Raw genomic sequence first — 13,258 nt, forward strand, 5'->3', positions numbered from 1 at the left:
CAAAAATTTCCTGGTTATTCCTATATTTCAAGTTTACCAAAGAAAATATATTAGGGATACTATTCATGCTTTCTCCCTCACTGTAAAAAAAAAACCTACATAAAAATACCAAACAAAATACTTCACAATAATTTTTTTTTATAAGTGTTCACTAGTTATGGTTTTTTTCAGATTTGAGCAAGACTGTCGGACCTTACTTTATGTTGAACACACTAAAAGCAGATGGCAAACCTGTTTTTTAGAAAGAAAAAAAACATCTGTTTGAGGGGGTGAGCGTGGTGGTTGTGGTAAGGGGGGGGGGGGCAATATTTTGCTGTCTAAATTCAACAATTAAATTTTTTGAATTTAAAAACACTATTTATAACTATAGAATTTCTTATTAAATGATTAATTACGCTTTCTAAACTGAAAAAGCAAATCATGAAATATAATCATCATTTTAATCATCATAGAATTACTTGAATATATGTCGATCTTCAATAAAGCATTTCAGTAATGAGATGATAGCCGCTGTCATTTTTGGAATAAATCAGTCAGTTATGAAATGAAACTGTCACTCTTCGAATAAAATTGTTAATTATTGCAAAAAATAACCTTCGTTAATTAAAAAAACTTTTTGCCTAAGAGATATTATTCAAGGAATTTTTTTTCTGCTATAACGCGACAAGTTTTAAAGTAGATTTAGTCAGCATTGAAAAGGTTTTTTTTATTCTTTACTTTGACGATTAAATATACTCTTTTAGATTATTCTTATAAAGTTTTGTGTTAGTCTCTAACTGTGTTATTCTGCTTTATTTTCTGCTGTAGTATATACACTGTGTGACAAAAGTTATCGTACACTTTAAAAAAATTACTAACTCTTAATTTAGAATAAAAGAAATGCAAGGAACAAGTTAAAAACTGAATAAAAACTATTTGATTTATAATTATTTAAACAAAAATTGAAAAAACAGAACAAGAAAAAAATTTTATTTTAATATCTTGATGAAAAAGCAAGAAAAGTAACAAAAAGGTGACAAAAGTTATCGTACACTTTCAAAATAGTACACTTTGATAAATATTATGGGAACTAAACTTATATTTTAGTATCGTGTATTTTGTCCTTTAGCTTTTACAACAGCAGCAAGACGTCTTGGCATCGATTCAACGAGTTTTTTTGTAATAGACGGATCGATTGATTCCCACGTCTTTACAAATTGGACTTTTAATTGTTCAATGGTGTTTACACCTGTTCTATCTATTCGTCTATCGATTTCATCCCATAAATGTTCTATTACATTCAAATCAGGGCTTTGAGGTGGATGATTTTGTATGTTCCAACCTTTTTTTCCCATAAATTCCATCACATCTTTGGCCTTATGTTTGGGATCGTTATCTTGAAGAAAAACGAAGTCATCACCAATACCAAGATTACGTGCTGATTGTTCAACATTTTCTTTAATAATACGTTTATAGTAATGTTTATCCATATTTCCTTCAATAAATACTAACTTTCCAACACCTGCTGCCGACATACATCCCCAAACCATTACTGATCCATTTCCGTGTTTAAATGTTCGGACTGTAGTTCCATTTTCTAAGCAATTTTTTGATGAACGCCATACACGAATTCTACCATCAGATCTTTTTACATTAAATTTAGACTCATCTGTCCATAAGACTTTATTCCAGAATGAGTCTGGCATATCAATGTACGTTTTAGCATAGTTTAATCGAAGCTTACAATTTTTATCACTAATACAAGGAACCTTTCTTGGAACGCGACTCACTATTCCTTGTCTTTTAAGACTTCGAATGACTGTTTTTGGACTAATTTTAACCCCCAAATCGTTTTCTATTTTGCAAGCTAAAGTTTTGGCACTTACAAAACGATTTTTCTTGATTGTGGAAGCTAAGCTTCGTTCAGCACGCTTACTCAGTTTTTTTGGACGACCACTTCGGGGCAAATCAGCTAATTTTCCTGTTTTTTTGAACTTGTTAATAATTGAAGAAACTGTGGATTTTTAAGAATCAACAATTTTTGCAATACAATTTAACGATTTTCCTTCATTCCAATGCTTAATTATTAGCTTACGAATTTCTACAGTGGTCTTAACCCGTTTCGAGCTCATTTTACTTTTTTTTAACCAAAAAATTCATTTAAAACAATTAAAAATAATCTTAAAGTGTTTATAGTTTACTTTATTTTCAAAAATGTATGAAAAATGGTGGACATAACGGTTTGGAGTTAAATAAATATTAGTGTACGCCAAATGTACGATAACTTTTGTCATCATCTTTAATGTACTTTTTTCAAATTTTGAGCCTAATTTTAATGTTATTTCAATATAAATTCCAAAAAATTCATAAATTAACAAAATAAATACTATTAAAAAAAAATTATAAATAATTTTCATTAAATATAGCAGAAAAATTGTGTCTATATTGAATATTATTATTTTTTCTTAGCGTACGATAACTTTTGTCACACAGTGTATAATAGCTTTGAAATTTAACCCTTTCATGCTCCAATTATTGTCCCATAACTAAAAAATATCCAAACTTTGTTTTTTTGAACCTCATTTATGCCAATATGACATAAAAAAAAAAAAAAAATTAGGAAAATGTTATGTGAAGATGTCATTTGAATTTGTTGTTATAAAACAACACTGTCCGCCAATGGATATTTTTAATAAACAAACAATTTTGAGTTTTAGTTCTCTTGAGTTTCAGTTCTCTTGAAATTCTGGGAAATGGCTACACATATCAAATCTTACATCTTTATATATATATATATATATATATATATATATATATATATATATATATATATATATATATATATATATATATATATATATATATATATATATATATATATATATATATATCTTGTATCTTATATCTTCAAGTAAAATGACTGTAGATGCACAAATCTTTTTCTATATTTGTATCCTCGAGATCACTATCATTATTATCATTACCACTATCAACATCACTATCGTCAAAATCTATGGAAGTGTCTTTAGAAACTAACTTTGTTAAAACTTTTTGTGTGTGTTTAGAAGAATAAAAAATTTTTACCTGTGTCATTATTTATTTTACTTAAAGTTCTGAAAATAAATAAGTTGCATCAAATTACACACACACACACACACACACACACACACACACACACACACACACACACACACACACACACACACACACACACACACACACACACACACACACACACACACACACACACACATAATATATATTTATGTGTGTATATAAACATGTACTAAGCACACCCAGTAAATAATATAGCATTGTACTCAATATAACCATAAGGAACATATATAATCACATTCACAGAAATATATATTATATTTACTAAATAATAAAAACAAGAATAATGATGTTATAAATAATAATAACAATAACAGTATTTTAATCTTTAAACTTATTTCAACAACTAAATGATAAAAAAAATATTTTAATAAAAGATTTTTTTTTGCATAAAACAACAATAATAATGTACATACAATTATTTAACAACAATAATAATCTACAACAACAAGTTAATTTTATTTATTATATCAAAAAGGTATAAATAATCAAAAATGTAAATGAGTAGTAAGAACAGTACTATGTTAAAATAACATTAAATATTTTATTCACAACAAGATCAGAATTATAAATCCTTTAAATTAGTAATACTCGTTGTCTGCTCCCAGTACCGATCTCACCCATAAAAAATCATCTTCAAAATGTCAGTGGTACTCTGAAATGTTAAAGAAGACTTTTTTTACAGCCCTTTTCAACTTCCAATATAAAATGATATTGTTTTCAATCGGTTAGGATGCACTATTTACATTGGGGAAGCTTAGTTTAATTTGTTGTTATAAAACAACCCAGTGCATGAAAGGGTTAATGTTAGAAATTGGCGGAAAAAATTGATAAAAGAAGAGGTGCTCATATTTTCAAGCGCCACAATACTTATCTACTGGGTTTTATATTTTGTATACTTATTTATCTTTTTTTCTGCGTTACAAACAAAAATTTATAAGATAAATGTTGTAAATGCGGTTATCTAAATCTCAATAATAGGCCTGTTCCTTGGCTTGTTCATTGACCAGTTCATTATGATCTAATTTATTTTTTTAAGATATTAGCACAAAGTAAAAATTACATTTCACCAAAACAAAGAAACGGAAGAATTAATATGCAAGATTTTCTCCCAACACAGCCTGTTTTTTCAAGAGATTTGGCTTCTTGTTTTATTTATGCACCAAAAGCACGTGGAGTTTTCAAACATTTGGCTTTCAAAATAAAATTTAACTGCATTGACCTCAAACAAAAAAAAAAAAAATTAAAAAGAAAAAAAAAGTAGGATCTATAAAAAAACAAAAAAAAATCAATAGAAGAGAAACTCTAATAAATTATCACTCTGAAATGATATTTTCATTTATTTTTTCTACTTGAAAATACAACAAAACTTTATAAAAGTAAATGTGCCAGTTAAATTTCTTTACTATGCTGTCATTAACTTTCTCGGTTTTAGAAGTCTGTTGCACTTTTACATTAGTAGATTTTAAACTCAAATTTTTGAAATAGTTCATGTGTTCTTAGATCTGATACTCAGCGTCATCTTTAAAATTTCATTTTTATTTTATCTTTAATTTGTAGTAATGAGTGCAAAAAGGAGAACAAAAAATATACAAGGTTCTCAAACAAGCTTTGAAATGAACAAATGTAGCGTTGGTTCAAGAATTCCTTCAGCATCATCAAAAAAATCAGCATGGTCTGATGATGTGGATGAATGTATGCCTGTAAAACAATCTTCATTTGAAATGAAAGTAGAACCATATGCCACACAAACATTTTCAGATAATAAACTTATGCCCAAAAGACACCCTGAAGGATATTGCAAAATATTTTGGAAAGTTGTTGCAGGTAAGAATTCTTAGTCATCATTATCATCATCATCATCATCATCATCATCATCATCATCATCATCATCATCATCATCATCATCATCATCATCATCATCATCATCATCATCATCATCATCATCATCATCATCATCATCATATCATCATCATCATCATCATCATCATCATCATCATCATCATCATCATCATCATCATCATCATCATCATCATCATCATCATCATCATTATCATCAATAGCATTTGGAGAAGCAATTTTATTTTCAAAGTCTATAAAATATTTTAATTTCATATTTTGATTTTAAGATCTACCTTTAATGTTAATTAGGTTTATGGAAAACCAAATACACAGAAGATCTAAAACATCAAGAAATGATCATAAAGGTTACACTGAGAGAACTGGCAATTTACCTGGTTTTTGTCATTATTTTGTGCATTTGTAAGATTTTTTAAGAATTTTATAAATTTTAAACAGCAATTTGTAATTGATTTTAATGCAAATGTTTTCTAATAAACACTATCAAAGTACTTGTATTTTTCAGTGACATTTGGCATGACAAATTCCACTATGTTTTATTTTACAAAAGTTATGAAAGGTATGTAAAATAACTTTCTAAGTTAATTCATAAGGTTTATTTTTAAAAATTTAAACGTAGGGTCAGTGGGATGAACTTGTAGGTGGGTGGCTAAAAACACTACTTTGCCTAAATTTTAACAAAAGCTTAAAGCATACTGCATTGTCACTTCAGTGGCTTTGCTGCAAAGTAGTGAGTCCAGCTTCTTTCAATGCATTTTTATTGCTATCTATATTTTTACTTTGTTATTTCACAAGTTTTAAAAACATTTAACCAGTTTTTGGTAAACTCACTCTTCTGACAAAAAAATGATTTCCTTGCAGGGTTTAATCCATCAACATAAAAATAACAATTTTATAAACTTAATTGATTGTTGCATTTAATGTTTTGAAAATAATTCAAGCTATCTATGTTGTTGTTGTTGAAAAAAGAAGAAATAAAACATATTAGAAAAGAAAACTGCTGCACTTGTTTTGAAAATTATAGCTAGTTTTAGTTCAAACTGAAATTTATCAATCTGTTGCTTGTAGGGACTATCTGTTTAGATTGATTGCTAAAATACACGATAATGAAGTTGTGTTATAATTTTTAAAATGTTAAATAATCTTTAGGTTGTAAATTCCCTCAGTTTTGATTAACAATATTTCTATGAATTTAATGTTTGTAAAATATCAAAGTTATGTTAACTTAATTAACTTGTTAAAGTTAAAGTTATGATAACTTTCTATTTATTTTTTTTTGGAGACCTTTTTTCTGGCCCCAGCAGCTCATGTGATCCGGAAAATCCTGGATTTGATAGTGTTGCAAGTATGGATGATTTTTTCAAGGTAGTTATTTTAATTGCTGATTTTTAAGTAACATTCAATTGAAATAAATTTATAGATAAATAGATTTGAACACACTTTGTTTTAAAAAAGTATGGAACTAATTGAAAAAAAGCTGTTTAGGTTATTTTGTTTGCCTATATAAACCATCAAGTAATGGATAAAATTGTATTAGTACTTCATTGAGTAGCCTTTTGTATTAAAAACAACCAGACAAAGTCTCAGTATAAAGTCCACAAGATTAACGAGGATGATAATTGGTATTTTTGAGCAAAAAAATAGTTTTTGTTTAATGATTTTTTTCTTTTAAGTTATTGATCTAAATGGTCCCAAATGTGTTCAATCAGATCAAATTCTGGACTTTGTGATGGCCAGAGATACTTTTAAAGCAATCTTTGAACAGACTTCAGAATGTCTTTCTGGTTGTTATTGAAGTTAATACTTGGAGTTAAATCTCTAATTTATTCATATCTTGTCTAATTCTTCATTCCTTGGATTTAAATCTAATCTTTGGGCTGGCTAAGGCATTAAATTTGTTTCATTTTCTTCAATACATACTTTGGAAGTGTTAGGTATATGGGCAGAAACTTTCTTTGGAAGTGTGAGGTATATGGGCCTTCTAAACCAAGGATGATGTTGCATTCCACTTCTCTTAACAAATTCTCAAATATATTTCATCTTTATTTCTCCAAGGTTGGGGTCATTCTTTATGCTTATTATATGCTTTAATTACTACTTTTTAGCCCATTTCTTTGTATCATAACTTAAATAAGACTTGTCTTTAATTTTTTCGCCTTTAAGTAGAGGATGGAGTGGAAATTTATTTAAAACTTTGTGCACCTACTTTTTTTCTGGTGTTTTTTAATATGCTGGAACTCAAATTATAAAATATTTTTGAGTGACTGTACTTCTAAATTACTTTTCTGGTTATACAAAAAAGAAAAAATTTACTTTTATATTGGACATGGTGTTTTTTACATTAAATTTTTCTTGTTAAATTTTAGATTTGATAAACATCTTCATTGTCATTAATTTTTTCTAAAAATATTTCCTGTAAAATTTAGTATTTTAACCGCACACTGCTAGATGGACTTTATTGGGAGCAGTATTATAATGGCAATAATGTACCTGAAAGTGAAAGAGGTTACATTTACTTTGAAAACAAACTATTAGGTCGACCAAGATTGCGTCAAGTTAGAGTAAACAATCAGTCTTGTATGTAAGTACATTTGTTAAAATTATTAATTTGTTGTTTAAGTATATGTTTCTGATAAAGCATACTTTTAAAATCATTCTGTTAGTTAATTTATTTTTAAATTCTATTAGATGCCAATCTTTTGCAAATTTAAAATTTTATAAACTGTATTAACCACAAACTGTTTGCAAGGTTACCCATTGATTATTTTGAATATTTTTTATCCATATCAATTGAGAACCACTTTAACAGGGTAATCACTTTTACTGTTATGAACATTTTTAAATATGACTCTTACAATATACCTTTATTTCTATCCTCAATGACAGAATTTGATTCATAATGAATGCCTTTCATTTGCTATTTTTTAAGACAGTTTATGCCACTGGTATAAGATTGTTAATGGCATTTTCTAAACTGAAATTAGTTCATTTTAGTTTTTTAAATATTTTTTTTTGATTATATATGAAGTATAAATCTAAAATTTAGAATTCATGAAATCTTTAAAAATGACATAAAAGAATGTTATGCTCCATATTTACCCGAAAATGAATTTACAGGCAATTTTGGTTTGCTGAATGACTCTGCGTAAGTTTAGTAATATTTATATTTAGTATAAGTTTAATACAAGTTTTTATTATAAACATGATATAATCACAAATACAACAAATAAAAATAAATTTCAATAATTTAGCTGAAATAAAATTTGATTCATTTGGTTGAAAAATATTCATTTGTTAAAAGAAAAGGATTTTCACATGGAGGTTCTTTTACCACAATAACAATTTAAACAAATCAATCTATTCAAGTGTTTGATAACCTGATTTGTATTAATTGTGATGTGTTCTTGAGATTTTCCATTACAAAAAAATTTGAAAATAACTTTGCAACACTTTTTTTTCAGTTGGATATACAACTCAGAAGAGGCACTCAACGGCAGATCCTTATCAGGAAAAATGTCATCATATGCAGGTGGAGGTTATGTTTCTTTGTTGGCAAATAACAGAAAAGAATCAGAAACAGTTTTAAATGATCTGTTGGTAAATTATTAATCTTTTAGTATTTTTTAGATTGGTGAGTTATGTAAGCATAAAATTTAAAATATGTTTTAAAGCAAGTAAAAGTATATAAACCCAATGTGCAATAGTATTAAGTGTATAAAGTTAGATAAATGAAGGTGGATATTATCAAAAAGGATGCTATAGTGTAATATTTTTTGATAGTAGAATAACCGCTGGCTTGACCGAGGCACTAGAGCAGTCTTTATTGATTTCACAGTTTATAATGCCAACATTAATTTATTCTGCATTGTTACGTGAGTACTTGGATTTTGTGACTTTTTAGCCAATGAATTTTGTATTTGAGTAAAACACATCTTTTAGATTGATTTTTCTTATTTTTTACTTGATAAGTTTAATTTTATTTTTAAGTTATTTTTTTATTAGCTTGCTGTTTGAATTTCCAGCTACTGGTGGTTGCATCCCATTTTCTACTTATCGAACACTGAAGTTGTTGCGTTATGTAACCACTATGGATAACTTTGTAATGGCATGTGAAGGAATATTTGTTATATTTATTCTTTATTACTTCATTGAAGAGTCAATTGAGATAAAGAAGCACAAATTGTCATATTTTTTTGAGTTGTGGAACATTGTGGATCTTATTGTAGTTTGCATGGGTATTATTTCTATTGCTTTTAACATCTACAGAACAGTATCAGTTAACAAGCTGTTGCGGGAATTACTTGAAAAACGAGATCAGTATGCAAACTTTGAGTCATTAAGTCAGTGGCAAACACGTTTTAATGACTTTGTTGCTGTTGGAGTTTTTATTGGTTGGATTAAGGTAAATATTATTAACATATAACAGTGAAAAGTGGGCAAAGTTGCTAAGACATACTTATTTCAAATTTATTTACACAATGTGATTTTAAATGACTTTAACTACAATGTGATTACCAAAGATTTACTAAATTTCAGATTAGTTTAATGAATTTATAAAATTGATTATCTTAAAAGCCTTAAAATTCTGGCTAGTGGTCCAAGTCATAATAGGCATTGGTGGTATGTAATATAAACAATCTTTTTTTTTCTTTGTTTATGAGTGCCATCTTATTGACAGATAGACACTAATTGTTGAATTTATAAATTATTTTACACTTTAGAAAACAAAATGTATTATCAAAAAGAAACTATTGCTTCATGATTCAATATTCTTAATTTAGTTTGATTTTTCAATACTTGATTAAACTAGATATTTAGTTATTGAATAGATAAGCTTGTTAGAAAAAATCGAAACAAATGTGCTTTGAATAAAAATGAAATCCAATGTCATTAAACATAATTGCATTAACAACAACAAAAAAATTATCAAATTAATCAGAAGCTAGGCATCAAAGAAAATATCACACAGAAATAATCTAATAAAGTATGAAAGTTTATGTAAAGTTTGCTGTGATCCGTAAAATAAACATAAAGAGCATAAGGCAAGTAAGTTATGTAAAATGAGTCATGACTTACTTGTCTTATGTACATGGATACATGACTTGTCTTATGCTTTTTATGTTTATTTTGTGAATCACAACAAATCTTTTGTATATCTTTAAATAGTTACCTTAGAAAATGTACTTAAATATTTATAACATTTATGATCATTTAGAATTAATGTGTGTGTCAATGAAGAAGAAAATTTAGATATTAAACCAAGTTTGAAACTACATTCTGATTTACAAAAGAAAATAACAAGGGAACATTTGAATATAAAAAAATGGAATTTTTAAATTTTTTTAAGCTTTAACCAACATGGTATTAGGTGTTGAAAATTAGTTGGATATTTAGAGATAAATGCATTAAGATAATACACTTTTCAAAAATGTCTTTAATTTGCATTCCCATTTCTCTGAGCATGCTTTATGCATACATTGAAATTTTTTTTAAACAAGTTGTGACAAATTTCTTTTGGATTGGAAGCATAATCATTTAATTGTTAGACAGGTAAAAACAAATAATTCATGAACATAGGACGCATCAATATTTTTTCTTGTTCTAAATAAATCTTCCCTTCTGTGCAACCAGCTGATTTTAATGGTTTGCTTATTGCTTAGATCTTCAAGTACATTAGCTTCAATAAAACAATGACACAATTACAATCGACTCTGGCTCGCTGTGCAAAAGACATTGCAGGGTTTGCAGTCATGTTTTTCATTGTTTTCTTATCGTATGCTCAATTGGGTTATCTACTTTTTGGAACTCAAGTAGAAGATTACAGTACTTATGTTAATTGCATGTGAGTAAACAAATTCTTTTTCATAAAAAGAATGTGTAAACACTTAAAACACAATTAAAATTTTTTTTTTTTAATTGATAATGGGTTTATCTAAAGTTTCAATTTTTTTTTTTTAATGTTTTATTTATTTTTTTAGTTTCACTTTATTCCGGATAATTCTCGGAGATTTTAATTTTAATGACATCCAAAGTGCAAATCGATATTTGGGCCCCTTATTTTTCATCACATTTGTGTTCTTTGTATTCTTTGTTCTGATCAATATGTTTTTGGCTATAATTAATGACACTTATGCTGAAGTAAAATCAGATCTTACAATACAACAAGATAAATATCAAATAAGTGATTACTTTAAAAAAGGTTATGATAAAATGATGAACAAGTTGTCATTCAAACGAGAAAAAATTGTTGACATTCAGAAAGCACTTCAAAGTGCGGATACCAACCAAGATGATATCTTGGACTTTGAGGAATGGAGAGTTGAGCTGAAACTGTACAAAGCTTTAATATTTTAGAAATTTTTTAGAAAATGCAACATGAAGTATTTAGTTGGTTTTATCTAATTTAACTTAGTTTTTAAAAATATATTTAGACGAGGTCATGCTGATGCAGAGATAGAAGCTGTATTTGCTAAATATGATGAAGATGGAGATCGTGTACTTAATGAGTTAGAACGACAAAAAATGCAGATTGATTTGGAAGGACAAAAGGTTTATTTTTGTGATAGTATTGCTAGTACTAAAGATTGATTTCTTTTTTTTTTTTTTTTTTTTTTTAGTTTTTATGAATTGTGTTTGCATATTAGTTTATATTTAATATTAATATAAAATATAAATTAGTTTGCAAACATGATTACAATTTATAACTTAATATAAACTACGTATAATTTATTACTTAATTGTAAAATATTATTTAATACAATACAAGTATTTTAAATATTTAATTTTTTGATAAAATATTTTTAGAATGAAATAAACAATGAGATAGAAGAGGTGACAAAAGCCAAAAATGAAATAAATCAGCAACAAAGGAGAACGTCTCCGCAGTCTAATAGCGATGATGATGAAAGCAACGACGACGATGAACCTGATTTAAACAATGGAAGTCAAAAAGAATTGAAAGGGTATAGAAAAGGGATTGTACGGTACAAAGAGTTCACTATGTAGGTTATTTTGATTATAGTTTATGATAACTGAAATCATGATTGCAATCTTTTTTTTTTTTACATATACTTTTTTAACGTTGATATAATTTTATTTACTTTTTTTTACGTTTTTTATTTTAATTACATTTTATTGCTCAGTAATTTTACATCACGTTTATGTAACTGTTGACATTGATGTATTACATTATAAAATGCATACAACCGTAAATCTTTTGCTAGTTAATGTAAATCAATAAGATTTCTTTCAGCAAAGCATTTTTCCTTTAAAGAATTATTGTTTGCACGGATAAGGTCGGAAAAAAAAAACTATTATAACGATAACACATTTTATACAAAAATGTTTTGAAATTTATGCTTTTGCAAGTTTGGCGCGTCGTGTTGATCGTGTTGAGCATAGTATTGGAAGTATTGTTTCTAAAATCGATTCAGTTTTAATAAAGTTGGAAACCATGGACAAAGTAAAAATTGAGCGACGAGAAACTATGACGCAGCTCTTGGATATCATCGGGCAGCAGGATGTTTCTGGTTTTGACGGAAGCATTCTGAGAGAAAGATTTGAAACATCAAACTATGACTTCTCTCGAGCATCATCAGCAACTCCTAAATGTGCTGAGAGTAATTTTGTATCACTTCAGGTATGGAATTATATAAAAGTTTATATTGAAAAGGTTTTTTTTGAAAATATAAACTTTTTTCTGGTTTCTTTTGAATTCATGAGTTTTCCGCAGGTTTTTTTTATTTTTTTCATTCCTTATGATTTTTTAGCAATTTTCTACTTATAGGATATTCATCATTTGACTAAATAGAAGCTTGCCAGAAAAGCTTATAAGTTTACGATTTGATTCTACCATACCCTTTAATGTCGATCAAACAACTTTAACTATGATAAAATCTGATATCTAGATAGCTAACTTAATTTCTCTGTAAAAATAGATGTGTCATCGTTAGAGTGCTTGACCACGGCATAAATGGTCTTTTAGAATTGTTCTTTTAAATGTCAATGCACGTTGTCATATTTTTACTTAAAATGAAGTTTTAAGTCTGTAAAAATGTGTTTTTATGTTCAATTAAGGTAACTTAATACGGCCGAACGAATGTGACTTTTTATGTTATGGTTATGTGATATTTATATGATCAAGCCAACATGGCCTACTCGATATATATTGAGTAGATCATGTTGAAAAGTTCAATTCTGGGATCATTTCCGCTGGTAAAACCAAAAACTTTTTTTTAAGTTGTCCGAAGTCAAATGTAAATGGCCGCTCTTTTTCCCGCTAAAGTTTTTTCTATCAATTTACTAG

General features: G+C 27.5%; 1 protein-coding gene across 1 annotated transcript; it reads left to right on the forward strand.

Moving 5' to 3' along the window:
* Positions 1 to 601: 601 nt before the first annotated feature.
* On the forward strand, positions 602 to 13,020 carry LOC145195090 (polycystin-2-like protein 1). The gene is made up of 16 exons (XM_090077925.1): positions 602 to 699; positions 4,654 to 4,920; positions 5,245 to 5,355; positions 5,459 to 5,512; positions 6,236 to 6,318; positions 7,380 to 7,534; positions 8,000 to 8,098; positions 8,415 to 8,550; positions 8,737 to 8,825; positions 8,956 to 9,355; positions 10,614 to 10,795; positions 10,932 to 11,285; positions 11,385 to 11,502; positions 11,758 to 11,954; positions 12,322 to 12,592; positions 12,740 to 13,020. Exons 2-16 carry the CDS (start codon positions 4,656 to 4,658, stop codon positions 12,761 to 12,763), a joined length of 2,538 nt encoding a protein of 845 aa, XP_089934051.1. The 5' UTR covers positions 602 to 699; positions 4,654 to 4,655; the 3' UTR covers positions 12,764 to 13,020.
* The last annotated feature ends 238 nt before the right edge of the window (positions 13,021 to 13,258 follow it).

Source organism: Hydra viridissima, unplaced genomic scaffold (assembly GCF_058129835.1).
Source record: "Hydra viridissima isolate aposymbiotic clone 2 unplaced genomic scaffold, HvirCarnegie_v1 scaffold_2, whole genome shotgun sequence".
Lineage (NCBI taxonomy): Eukaryota > Metazoa > Cnidaria > Hydrozoa > Anthoathecata > Hydridae > Hydra > Hydra viridissima.